General features: G+C 30.7%; 1 protein-coding gene across 1 annotated transcript; it reads right to left on the bottom strand.

The window, feature by feature from the left end:
* Positions 1 to 11,824: 11,824 nt before the first annotated feature.
* WOX2 (WUSCHEL related homeobox 2) lies at positions 11,825 to 13,679 on the bottom strand. The gene is made up of 2 exons (XM_028056129.2): positions 12,734 to 13,679; positions 11,825 to 12,252 (listed from the first exon to the last, which is right to left on the bottom strand). The coding sequence occupies exons 1-2, from the start codon at positions 13,053 to 13,055 to the stop codon at positions 11,897 to 11,899; spliced, it is 678 nt and encodes a 225-aa protein (XP_027911930.1). The 5' UTR covers positions 13,056 to 13,679; the 3' UTR covers positions 11,825 to 11,896.
* Positions 13,680 to 14,467: the final 788 nt, after the last annotated feature.

The following is a 14,467-nucleotide window of genomic DNA, read 5'->3' as shown; positions in this document are numbered from 1 at the left end:
GTTAAATATCTTATATATGTAAAGCTAGTTGTTAGGCTGATGAAAATAACATGAAAAGTTTCACATATTGTCAGGACAACTAAGGAAGTGTGTGTTAATGACTATATAATGGGCTTTAAGTCCATAATATTTCTTGTCCCGAGTCAAAGAAATTTTAAACTTATATTTGACTATTCTTATTTGTTAATACTCTTGTAATAAGAGCGTGATGAGGTTTGGGTTAAATTATTGTTTTGCAGGTGGGTGGACTCAAGATCAAAAGACATGAGTGTGTTTTCTATATATTTTTTTATGTTTATTTTATTTCTCTATTAATAAAGTGATTCTAGTAGATTTTTGTGAACATTAATATCATACGTATAAAATCACAATTTCTAAATATATATATATATATATATATATATATATATATATATATATATATATATATATATATATATATATATATATATATATCCATTTACGTCCATGTATAAATAATAATAATAATAATAATAATAATAATAATAATAATAATAATAATAATAATAGTGTGTAGGAAAATGAATGTAGGTTTTGAAGAGTTAAAGAAAGGTTTGATTGGATGAGAGGGTTGGTGGTGTTGGAATCTGATTCCCTATCTGTTTTGACAGGTTCCTGCTTTTTTGGTCATTGTGATGGGAAAAGCTTTTAGCACTTAATTTTGCGAAATTTTGGTTGTAAAGCCACCAAATTGCAGCCTTAATCCAAAGCGAGGCATGCACGTGCATGAGAAATACAGATCACAAAACAACATCAAACTGGGACCTCCCATGAGGGGTAAAGTGGGGGCGTCAAAAAGCAAACCACTTTCTCCCCTCAATCATTTCAATTATATCTAGTATTGCTCCAACAATCGCCACCACTTCATTATCCCGTCTTTTCAATAACTATAACTCTCAAATTACATCTTCTCCACTTCAGGACATAAATTTCAACTAAGACAAACTTTGCAACACTCTCTCTTAAGATTTCGGAATCACACAATACAAAAATAATTTGGTATCTCAATTTTTAGCTTGTTGAATCGACAAAAATAATACATTTTAGAAAGTTTAACAACACTAAAGATAAGTAAGTGAATGAGTGATATTATATAATAGAATTTAAGTAAAAATAAGAAAATAAAAATATTTCTGACTAATTTTCTTTCCATTATTTCACAAGAGGGAATGGAAGTATGGATGAGAATCCAGAAAAGTAAGTGTGGATACTTAACTACCTTTAAAATAAAAATTGGTACTTATTTTCAATACATAGTATTATATTGAAAATAAAGTAAGTGAGTGACAATAACTTTGTAATAGAGTCTAAGTAAAAGAACAAACATTTTCTCATTGATTTTCTTTCCATTATGTCACAAGAGGGAAAGTAAGTAGGGATGAGAGTTGAGAAAAGTGAGTCTCTGAATTAGGGATGTCAAAAATATTCGTACCCGTGAATATTCGTGGATAAAATCCGCAATGGGTAGGAAATGGATATTAAAAATGGATATCCGCTACGCAGGTACGGGTATTTTTGATACCCGCATGTTAACAGAGCGGGTACGGGTATCATAGTATCCGTATCTGTGGATACCCGTATCCGTGTATACCCGTATCCGCTAAACTTTAATTCACAAAAATACCCTTATATATATATATATATATATTAGTAAAAATCATTATGACCTAACTTTTTTTAAGCTGCACATCTTGTCTTATCTTATGTCTTCAATCTTCCAGCTACAAGTATTGGTACGTTGTCTTCTTTCAAGTATACCTCTTGACATTCTTCTCTTTCCCTTCCTTGAAATTGGATATATACATATCAAACCCTATATAGACAGTAACATTTATGGTATGTTTGTTGTCAAATGATGAAATCAAAATAAGAATACTTAACACATAACAGTTGAGATTTATTATTTGATTATTTTTTCAGGAATCAAGGAGAAAATGAGAATGTTGATCAAAACAAAACACTAATTAAAGAATTTTTATTGTGTTGAATGTCATTTTATGTTTATTTTTATAATTATTTGGACTTGTATGAACTTGAGTTTGTTTGAACTTTATTTAAAATTTATGACATTGATGCATTTTATTTTATTTATTTGAATTTATGATTAAATATTTGTTTTCAAATAATTTTGTAAATACCCGCGGGTATCCGTGGATATCCGCGGATATGAAAAAAATAGGTGGGTACCCGCATAACGGATATCCGACGGATATAGATACGAGACAGATATTTATCCAGCAGATAGGGGTACGGGGGAGCTACTACCCATATCCTACTCGTCCCGTTAACATCCCTAGTCTTAACTATCTTAAACATAAAAATTGGTACTTATTTTAAATGTTTAGTTTTGAAAATAAAGTAAGGGAATGAGTAACGATAGCTACATAATGGTGTCTAAGCAAAAGTAAAAACATTTTCGATTAAATTTCTTTACATTAAGAGGGAAAGTAATATGGATGAGAATAGGGGAAAGTAAGTGTAGATACTTAACTATCTGTATGAAAATTTAAGTTGTTACTCAAAAGACACTAGTATTTGTCATTTTTTTATACTCTTCGTATTGTTTATTATTATTTAATTATTTAGTGTATAACTTTTTTAACAAAAATGTAAATCTTATTGTACAAATTTTCTGAGAAAACAAAACTAGTCAGATTTCTCGTGCACTCATTTTGTCGTACGAATGATTCAACGTGAGACTTTGAAAAATATGAACTTCAAAATCCATATATATTATATTAGAAAATGAATTTGTGTCCTATTATATGATATTAAAATCATTTAAAATATATGGTAATTAATATTTGGATTTATTATTTCCATGATCAAGGGTAAAATAAATAAACATTTGCTTTAAGCTTCTGAAAAATAAGACCTAAATTTTTTTTACTAATAATATTTCTCTATAAAATTAATTATAAAATTATGTTTGAGAAAAAAGTCTCAATATTTGTTTGGTACTAATATACCTTTATTAAATTAATTATAAAATTATGCTTAAAAAATGCCTAATTTTTTTTATTATCAATATAATTTTATTAAATTAAATATAAGTTTATATTTAAGATTAAAATTTAATTAAATTATTATTAGTGTCTATTAATTTTTATTGGTATTAAAAATGATAATTCATGAGTTAAAACAAAAATTATAATTTTATTTACGAAAGAAGAGAATGATTAATTATCTTTATTATCTTATAATTAATATGAATTCTATTTTCTTCTTCTATCTTTTTATGTTTCTATGACTTCTGTAGTCTCTCCTTACTTTCTTATAGTCATTTTTTAGGGTTTTGGTAGATTATTGAATTTCATACTGCCTGTGTGTACCAATTCTTCATCATCCTTCCTAGTATTTTCTTTTTATTTATGTTGTTGTTGTTTTTTAATCTGTTTTGGATTTGTATTAAAATTAGAAACACGTTTCTTTTGCATAGTTTTGTTTTTCGGTACTTTTTTATTTACGAGTTTCGTGTCTTTTTTTTTGCGCATATCTTGACAATGAATTGTAATTTTTCTATAAAACTATTAATTAGACTAGGGTTTAGTCTTTTGGTAGATAATAGATTAATTGGAACATAATTCAAAGTTAAGTTTTTTGTAAAAAGACAATTCAATTTTAAGGAAAAAAAAACTTACTATCGAATTGAGTAGAACAATAATTTTTTAAAATTATTTTTATTAATGATTAATCTTAAAATAATCTATGTAGGTTTGTGAAAAAGTTGAGACTTTAAAAGAAGAAAGAGACTTGAAAAGGAGAAAAAGACTTGAAATTTCAAGATAATACATGTCTAGTAGTTTATTTTATTGTTTTAGCTCATTTGTTTTATATATTTACTTTAATAGTGTTTTATATATTATAATTTTTTTATTTCATATAAAAATATATACATATGTCAACTAAAAAATTTGAATGAAACAATTCAAAAATCCAAAAGAAGAAAAAAATTGAAGCTTTAATTGCATCACAAAAAATGAACTATGAATAAATTTATAAAAATAGATAAGAAATATCAATTAGAAAATACACACGTGAACAATGTTTCCCAAACACGATTAAATGGATTCACCTTTTTATTTATTGCAAAATAAATGTTAAATGAAATTAATTATGACAATTTAATGAATAATTTTGTATAAAAGAAACTCAAAACATAAATTTTAAATAAAATTTTTATTTTTTAGATCTTTTTTAAGTCTCCCAAGTCGCAAATGTGTCATCCATCCATCGTATACTCTCTATGATTCAATAAGATGTATTAAAAAAATTTCATCAATATAAAAGTTTAAATTCTACTACTTCAATCATGTGAGAACTTTATTTTAGGCCAAATGAAGAGAAGGAGACACCAATAAGGAGGAACATGGGAGAGGGTGTGATGGAGATGGATTTCTGAATAAATAATAATATCTCTGAAAATTGGATCTAAATTTGGTGAACTATTTAAGTTAATTACATCATCTAATGAGATAAGGCTTTGGTAGTGTATTTTCAAATTCCATAAAGAAAAGGAATGAACTATTGCAAAAGGCTATTGAAAATTCTAGAACTTTAATACAATAAAAAAAGGTTTATCCCATTAATATAGGTGATATTGAATGACTACTAAAACTTTACACGTTTAATTATCACGTATGTGGTTTGTGTTATTTTTTTTTTCTTCATCCAATAAAAATTACTCTTAGTAGGGTTATAATTGATATTTAGTCCAACAGTATAAAATAATTTCTCCATGTATCTAAATTTGTAATTTTTTTCTTGTTTCTTTATTAATTTATAAAAAATTATTCCTTTCTTCTTGTATTTCACTTCAAGCAATTGAATTGAAAGAACTAAGTCAGTTATCTTCTGAATAGCCTAAATTGGACCCTCCACTTAGTCGAAGGTTTGATATACCAATGGAATTTATTTTTGTAAAATCTTATTTTGTCTTTACATCATTTTATTTTTTTCTTTTGAAAAATGATTTTTTGAATATTTTCGTACATTCCAGAAATTAAACCCAAATTAAATTATCTTTATATCTAAATTCAATGACGATGACAACTTACAAACTAGTTAGGTCCAGATCCACATAGGAACAAGTAATTGTTGTTCAAAAGATTCATGGGCCACGGGTTCCCATAACCATTCTCATTGACCCGGCCCGAACCAAGTAGAGTACACACATTGCGTATTTATAGTAGGGTTATAAATGTACTATAGTAATAATGAAATCATAAACTTATCAATTAACGTCCTAAAATTATAAGAGATATTCGACATTTTATTTTTATTTTATTTTATAGAGTGGTATTGGTTTCTTCAAAAAAAAAAAATTATTTAAAGCATGCCAGCACCATACTATTTGGTACTTGACTTTGATTTGAATTAAATTCAATTATGAGTACAAAATGAAAATAATAAATTACGCATGATAACTAAATTTGAATATGAGAATATATTTAAATAAACTTACCCCAACTTCCAAAACGAAAACTCACTTACCCATAATTTTATTTTTTTATAATGATTGAAAATAGGAATTAATTACGAAAATAATTAAATATTTAAAATTATAATAACTAATAAAACTTAAATTACATTTTTTAAGTTTCCCATTTTTAATATGTTTATATTTGGATAATTGAAGTGAAATAAAGTTAATATGTTATTTAACATGTTAAAAATTAGTATGGATCATCAATGACCTGATTTTATAATTTACTTTATATTGATTTCATCGTAAATATATCTCTGAACCAAGTAATTAAAAACAGAAATTACTATGTTTTTTGTCAATCTATAGATACAGGAGTACTCCTTCTAGTATACTTAAAAAAAAAACTATAAATTGATATATAAATTGAAACGTAAAACGATTATAAAAAATATTTAATTGGATAACAATTCAGATGCAATTTCAAATATAAATGAAAAGCGGGTTATATGGTTACTTAATTTGATTCACTTTAATTCAATTAAATTAAATTGAGTTGTGTTTTATTTATGATTTGACTAATTTTGATATAAATTAAACTAATTCAATTTTGTTGAGTGATGGATTTATATGAGTGATTTAAAACCTAAGATTGAATTCACTTTTTATATTTGTGTTATACACATTGTAATACCTTTTTTTTTTTCGTGTCTTGATTTAATTTTAACAAACTTATTATAACTTTTTATTGACCTATTTGAAGCATTAATATAATTTTTGTGAGAATTCGCTTAATTTTTAATTAGATTAATACTTAAAATTGTATATTTTAATAAAAGAACTTTTCAAAATCAATCATTAATCTAACTTAAACCAGCTCACTGAAAACTGAAATGGATTAGGTTCACCAAAAAATACAGAAACCCAACACGATCTAACCGTGATTTCTTCAAACCCTATCCAACCAACCTAACCATAATCATCTAAATTCAAACTTGTTATTCTAATATTTTTATATATTATTCATACACACGTTAGACGCTTATTAATTTATTAGTTAGCTGGAAACTTATTTATTTATATTCCGTTTTATAGTTTTATGCTTTATAATAATAATAATAATGAATAAGCTTTGATAAACCGACTATAACAGAAATAAAATATGGGAATAATTAATGAGTATAAGTCTATAAAAGAATTATACCAATGAAATAACGTATGTTGCATTTAATTAATACGCGTAATTAAAAGAAATGTTACACATAAATAGTATAACAACGCAGTCCTGGGATTTTTAACACCATCCCTACAAAACTAGACACACCACGATACCAACAGAAACAGGATAACGGTTTGACTAAAAGTATATAAATCCAAGAACAACAAATACATGCGCCATAGCCCTAAAGAAAAGTCCAAAAGAAACTAAAGTCCAATCCACGCGGACTATGCAGCAGAATTACCACCTCCCTGTCGTCCACGGGTGTTCCTCGCCTCTGCTCACACCAACAAGTTAAGTTGATGATCATCGCAAAAGAGAGTACCACACAGCAGAACACACAACAACAAAAGTAGAGTAAGCTAGAGCACAAGAGATTTCATCCATCAAATCAGATATAATTACACAATCCACTCACTCAAATCAACCAAGCATGTTATGACTGTTCAGGCAATACACTACGACACGACTCAACTCATCCAGATACATATAACTTGGTCGGATTCAGCGGACGCTTGGACTTGTTGTGGATACTTCTGCTCACCCCTGAGTTGCTCATCTCCGAGCTATGTGTTACAAGTGTTTAAATGAATCATTTTCCCTCACCACAAGGTTAGCCCTTAATGAATTTCAAGTCTCCTGCTACTCTCACCACAGGAGTCAGTCCGTTCTAAGTGAGACTAACTGACCCTTTAGAGTGTCAGGATGCAATCCTTACCTAGTTATACAGATGGGGCACCACCATGGGCACCCACTAACAGGGGCCATGAAATTACGTCCTGACCACTGAAGCGCAACCCTAAAAGTCTCACCTAGAGACTTCAAGGATTTACGCACTGATACAGACTAAACACGCTCAACCAATCAAGAAGAAATTCATCATACCGATTAATACATACACACCGCATACTAATCCTTCATGATCCATTCCTTTCCCTTTTTCCCAGTGAACTCATACCAGTTCATCATTCTCAACCAACATAGTGGAATTCCATCTCATGCCAATGCCATGTCAATTCAATGCCAACCACCTCATTTCTTTCACATGTGAAGGTTCACACCCAAATCCATCATTCATAATTCATAGTTCACATCACTCATGCATATTAATTTGTCTCATGTATTTAATAGAATAATCAACACCCAACAAGCATAAACTGATTCAGAAATTCAGAAAATAACCACAGGAACGCACTGCCTCGCCCAGTTCCTCGCTCAGGTCGAAGGGCCTCGTTCAGGCGAGAGGCTCTCACTCAGGCGAGCCCCCCTTCGCCTAGGCGAGGGCTCGAAAAGGACGCTGGAGCACACGCGGGATCTCGCTTAGGCGAGACCCCTCTCGCCTGGGCGAGGTGTTCGCTCGCTCAAAAATCCAAGTTGGTCGCCTGAGCGACTTTTCGCACAAAAAGGTTCTAGGCAAGTCCCTGTTCATCTCGCCTAGGCGAGACTGGCTCACTTGGGCGAGATTAACAGGTCTCGTCACTATTTTCATGCAACAGACACACCCACCATCCAAAACAACAGATTCATGCTTTCCAAATCAACATGTCATCATACTAACCACACAAAATTGAAACAACAACCAAACAATCGTGGAAAATAGAATATATGAGGAGGGCCTTAGCTTCCCTACCTGAAAATGGCTAGTACGAGACCTCGACGCTGGACCACAGAGAACACCAGCTCGAGGGACGGACCTGGAAACTGGCGGAACAACGGAAACAGTAGGAAAAATAAGGTTATTAACTAATCCCTAAACGATGGAATACGAAAGAGGACCTTTGGGAAGTAAGGGCAGTAGGATTAGGATCATTTACATGGAGCAGAAAGTAGTACTTGAGCCTTGAGCGAACTGGTTCGAGACGGAAAGCTAACCCTAGGAGAGCTTTAGTGCACAAGTGAGGGAAACGACTGCAAGTCTGTGAATGCAAGGAAGTGGAAGCATTAGGGTAACTGGAGTAGGTTTTATCAATTGGGCCAGCTCTATGCCCAAACACAAGGGGCAGCCCTTTACTTTATGGCAGAAAGTAATAAGGCCAATTTTAATGGGCCTTACATCCTTAATCTAAATCTAAATATTTAAAATAAGGTTAAATGTGTTTTTGTCCATTAACTTTCACTGAAAATTGGAATTAGTTATCTTTCAAAATTTTAATCTAATTTAGTCTTCAAATCTTATAAATGCGTGTAATTAATCATTTTGACCAAATGTTGTTAAGTTTATTTGATCTTTCAAGCGTGTTTTAGGATAATATTTGAGTTAATATTGAAGAAAAAATGTGTCAAACGATTAAACAATTCAAATACTATTAAGAAATGCGCTTTACACGTAAAATAAATTTAACAAAATTTGGTTAAAAGGACTAAATCCACGCGCAATTCTAAAGATGAAAGACTAAATTAGTCAAAAGTTTCGAAAAGAGACTAATTTCAAATTTCACTACAACTTGGGGAACCAAAAACATATTTAACCCTTTAAAATATATTTAAACTCAAATTCCTAATTAAAAACATAAATTTAAATTCAAATGAGTTAATTAGATTTTAAATTTTAATTTATTTTTACTACAATAAAATATAAAATTTCTTATCAAATATTAGCATCCATCAAAATACAATGTTATAAATAATCGGAGCCAAATATAACATGATGCAAAAGATTAATTTCTTTTAAGAATGTAAGAAATTGTATCATCACTTTTAATTTTTCAATAAATAAATATTTGTGTTAATAATGTTAGATGTCAATATATTATAGACAAATTATTAAATAATAATTAATTAAAGACAAAAAAAATAATTAGTCACATTGGTGGTTAATTTATATACCAATTTATTATCTAAAAAATATTGGTATCTAAAATAATTTCTGTTATGAATACAAAATTGAAATTGGTTTGTTAATTAGAATCTAAATTGGTATTCAGCATTAGCTATTGTTAGGTTTTATATATATTTTTTACATAGGGTTATAGTCATAGTAATTAAGATTGTGGTTTCATATGGTTACATGACATTTAGTCTTATACATATAAGACCTTTGACATCATTTTAACCCGAAAACCTTAAGGCAATGGTGTCATGGGTCTTTATTCTTATATAGTGTTTAACTTTGTCTTTTCTATCTTTTCTATCCAATGTGAGACTTTTTGACTCACACTTAGACTATTTTCAACAACTAATAAGGAATACTATCTAAATTAGTCTTTAATTCGTTAATTTGTCATAAACTAATTGAAAGTGGAAATGAAAAAGAAAAGAAGAAAGATGATATGAAGAAGGGGGAAATGAGGTGGCATCGGTAGCCGCAATTGCAACCATGAAGATGACAATTACAATACAATGAAGTGAGTGTAATTATGACTACAAGAAAATGTTTCATCAGTAACTAATTTTAGTGATCAAAAGTTATTAATCATTATAGTGACCAATTTTGATATCAATTTACAAAGTAAAAAATTATTAATTACTAAAATAGTCACTATTATGAATAAAAAATATAAGTGGTCACTAAATTGGTCTTTAAAATTAGTTATCATGGTTTTGGCTACTAAAAAAAATTGGTTACTCAAAATTAACTACTTAGGTTTTGATTACCAAAATGACTTAGTTTCTAAATTGGTCTCTAATTATTTAATGACCAATTATAATTTTTTATTTATAATAGTTACTATTTTAGTAGTCAATAATTTTTTATTTTTTAAAATAGTATCTAAATTGGTATTTTAGTTGATGGAGTAGGAGGGAAAAAAAGAAAAAGGAAAAGAGAAATAAGAGGCAAAGGAGGAAGAAAAGAGGAAAAGAAAGAGTTGGTGATAATGGTGGAGAAGGAGAAGGAATAAGAAAAAAAAAATCAAATCACGATATTACTACTGGTAACCAAAATGTGTCGATAATTTTTTAGTGAATAATTACCCCTTATTTTGAGTGACAAAAATTATATATTAATTCACAACAGAAGATGCTGTATATGCAATTCTTCACAACACTCACAACCTTGAACATTGCTATTCATTCACAACAGTGGATGCTGTATATGCAATTGGAAAAAAAGGTTTGGATTGGATTGGATAAAGGAATAGATAGTAGCAGTAGGGACACATCGTCTCTTTTCAGAACAACTCTAGGTTTGGGACCACCAACTCAACTTCTTCAACCTTTTTTTTTCATTGCCTTAGAAAAAAATTCGATTCAGAATTGCGATTTTCGAACAGGCAAAACTTCAACTGTTTTTTTGTTCAAGTGTTTTGGTCGTTTTAGTATATTTCGAGGAAATATCATTTACTCTCATTTTTCTTTTCACTTTGAGGAAAGAGATTTAAAAAATTCAAAGTGACCACAACTATGCTTTTACTTATTTACTGCTTACTTTTATTCTTTGACCATTATAATGGTAACGGATAATTATATTTATCAAACACATAAGGAAAATTTTGTAGACTTTTTTTCTTTTTTTCTGTTCATTTCAATCATTTCTACTCAATATCTTACTTACTTCTGATTCCATATTTGAGTGTATGTTCAAGTTAAATTGTAAAATTGTTCCACCTTTTTTTATTAAATAAACAAAAAACAACGTGCCTTTTTAAAATTTGACCACGGAAACATAGACTTAAAAAAGAGTTAAAAAAATATTAAACAACACAGTATACGTGTCTGTGAAACTTTGTATGGTTATAGAATAGACCAAAAAGTCAGTAAGAAATATTTTAGCCAAGAAACATAGGATAGATCCGAAAACAGAAATCTTAAAAACCAATAATTGATGAACACCTTTTATTTTTCAAATCCCTGTAGTTTTTCTCTATCTCACTTTTCACAACCATATCAGTTGTTTTTATCTTTCATTTTTTCTAAGAAAAACTCATTGACCCTTCTCGTCCAACTAAAATCTTTTACATATTTGAAAAAAAAAATTATAAAATCTCCCAAAACAAAAATTTAAAAAGATCAATCTCATTTGCTTTTAGTATTCAGCAAAAAGAATTACTTCATGAAGCAAAAGGGTGAGAGTAATTATGGCAGAAACATAAGCCAGGTTGACAAGGATATGTCGAGTTATAACTAATAATAATATATTAAAAAGAGAAGAAAAAAGAGGCACCAATAATAATCTCATTACAATGAACTGAAAGGAATGTAATAAACACATTTCAGTGATGAGCCATGGGAATTAAAAGTTGCATGTTAGAAGTTTAAGCGAATGACATGAAACAAGTCTCCTGATGATAATCCTAAGAACCTTGTCCAGAAGTAGTAAAAAAATCAAAGAAGGGTTGGTTAAGTGGGGAAGGATCATCTTCATTGATATCAGTGGAACTATGAGCAGAAACTGAAGCCTGAGAAGACATTGTTTTCCCTTCCAAAATACCAGTTGGGTGCAGAGGAAAAAGATCCAACGTTTCTTGGTTACTGTAGCTCAAGTTACAATCCGAGATTCTCTGTTGCACGACAACGTTTGACATGTCTGTGGGCACAAATATCTCAGACGGTCTTCTCCTAAAACCTACTGGTACAAGCACCTTTGGATGTTGGGGATAAAACCCATTTTCACTCTGCACCTGAGGTATGCAATATGGAGGACACAGCCCTGAAAACCAAAAACACCCTCAACTACCAAGGTTATACATATATATAATATAATATGTGACTAATGAGAAAGAGATGTAACAGTTTGAATTTAGAATATATATATATATATATATATATATATATATATATATATATATATGTCAAAAAAAGGCTTTTGGAAGAAAACAAAAGAAAAAAACAGAAAGAAAAAGAAACAGATGTCCCTTCTATCATGATTTGGCTACATAAAAGTGGAGACAGTGACTTTTAAGATGATTTCAGTTGCTTCTGAAGAAATAAATACTATTAAAAGAAGCGCAGTATGTAGATCTCAGTTTGTATGAGTTATTTCAATCTCAGGTTTAAATGTTCAGAGAGATAACAATTGGTTAGGAGAAGATTATCTTCAAAGAACCCAGAAGCTATATATAATAAAGATGAAACATGCATTGATTGAATAGAATGATGATGATGAGAAAGGGATGAATGAATGAACGAACCATTTGGGCAAATTGGCGGAGAAAAAAAGGGCTGAGGAGTATGAAGAAAGCGATTGAAGTAAGCGATGGTTTCTTGCTTCTGCTTCTGTCTCTGCCTAGCTTTGTGATTCTGAAACCAGTAGAAGACATTCTTTCCTTCGATGTGACCATACGCCCTAAGCCTAGCAGTTATCTGCTGTATCTCCTCAGCACTGGGAGTTTTTATTCCCTGCTTATACAGATTCTCTAGCATGCTTATTTGCTCTTTTGTAGGGTTCCACCGTGAACTCGCTCCAACCCCATTAGACCCACCCATCTCCAACTCCTCATTTCCACTCTCCATCTTAACCTCTTTCTTTCTCTCTTCAAGATAATGTATTAAATCAATGCTAATGGGTAGTTTTTGATTCGATTATTAGTATGCACACACAACAGAAGCAGAAGCACACAGTGCTCGCTCAGCTCTTATTCGGAGGGTTTGTGAAGCACTCTTTTTATAGAGTAGGTAGCAGGGAGAAACAAAATGGTCGAGAGTTGAGAGAGAGGATTAACATGCGTATTGTTTTTGGTGCAGAACATCTCTGAAAACATGGCGGTTAGCGGCAGAGAGAGAGGCTTAGGTTTCGTCGTGTTCGTTCCAAGACGTGTAGAATTTTTACGAGAAGACAATAATTGCCGAAATGGCCCCCCCTTGGTGCCATTGATTTTGGTGCATACATAGTAGATTTAACGACGCTGTTTAAGATTAACGTTGATTTCTACTACTACCAAAGCCCATAATGTCTTGTATCTCGGGAATGACAGATAGATAGAGAGAAAGAGAGAGAAGAACGTAGGTTACGCCATTGAAGGAAAGGAAGGGCATAAAAGTCATTGAAGGAAAAAGACAGCCGGTTGGGTTGTAAGGTGTAGGTTAAGGCTAGGCTTTGGGAATTGAAGTGAGAACAGATAGGCTCAGAGGAGAGAGAGAGAGAGAGAGAGAGATGAATGAATGAATGAATGAATGAATGAGGTTGAAACGTCTACCTATATATCTAGCCTCACTGAGAACGAGTTTGAAGGTGACTGTGAAACTGTGAAACTGTGAACTTCCAATGTTTTAGTGGTCACAACATTACTTCATCTTCTTAATTATTACCATTATTCCAAAACCATTGTTTCCCACTCTGTGTTCTCATGCCTTTTTTTGTCTCCTAGAGTGGCCCAATTGGACCACCCTTCTTGTGGTCCATTTTCGTCTACATTCTTTTCTTTTTCTCCAAAGTGTCATGCAATTGGCATGATTATGATTATACCAAAAAAATTTCATGCATAGGACTAACGTATGGGACATATAACACTTAAATATTGGGTTCTAAAGAAAAACAGTTCTGGCCTCTCACCACTTCTTTGTCATGTTGCATGTACCAGCTACGAGTAACAGTGCTTCATTAGCTGTTAATGCGTTTCATTTCACTGTAACAACGCATTCAACGTCATTACTGTTGCCACAGTGTTGCTTTCTAGCACCACAGTTCTTTTTTCCCCAAAAATCGATTGAAAAACGCATCAAATACAATTTTCATTACTACTTTATATGTGGGGAAATAGAACCAGTTTTGTAAAATTCAAAGTACTCGTACAGCGTGGAGAACAATAACCGAAACCAGTGCAAAAAGAAACATCAAGTGGCCATGTCAACATGTATATATATAGCCTTTTCTCAACCTCTGGAAAAGAAAGTGAAACAACTAGCGAATTCAAATTCGAAGGTAT

This window comes from Vigna unguiculata, chromosome 11, assembly GCF_037176805.1.
Source record: "Vigna unguiculata cultivar grain cowpea cultivar isolate G323 ecotype 2 chromosome 11, ASM3717680v1, whole genome shotgun sequence".
In the NCBI taxonomy this organism is placed as follows: domain Eukaryota; kingdom Viridiplantae; phylum Streptophyta; class Magnoliopsida; order Fabales; family Fabaceae; genus Vigna; species Vigna unguiculata.
This window is presented reverse-complemented; position numbering and strand designations above follow the sequence as displayed.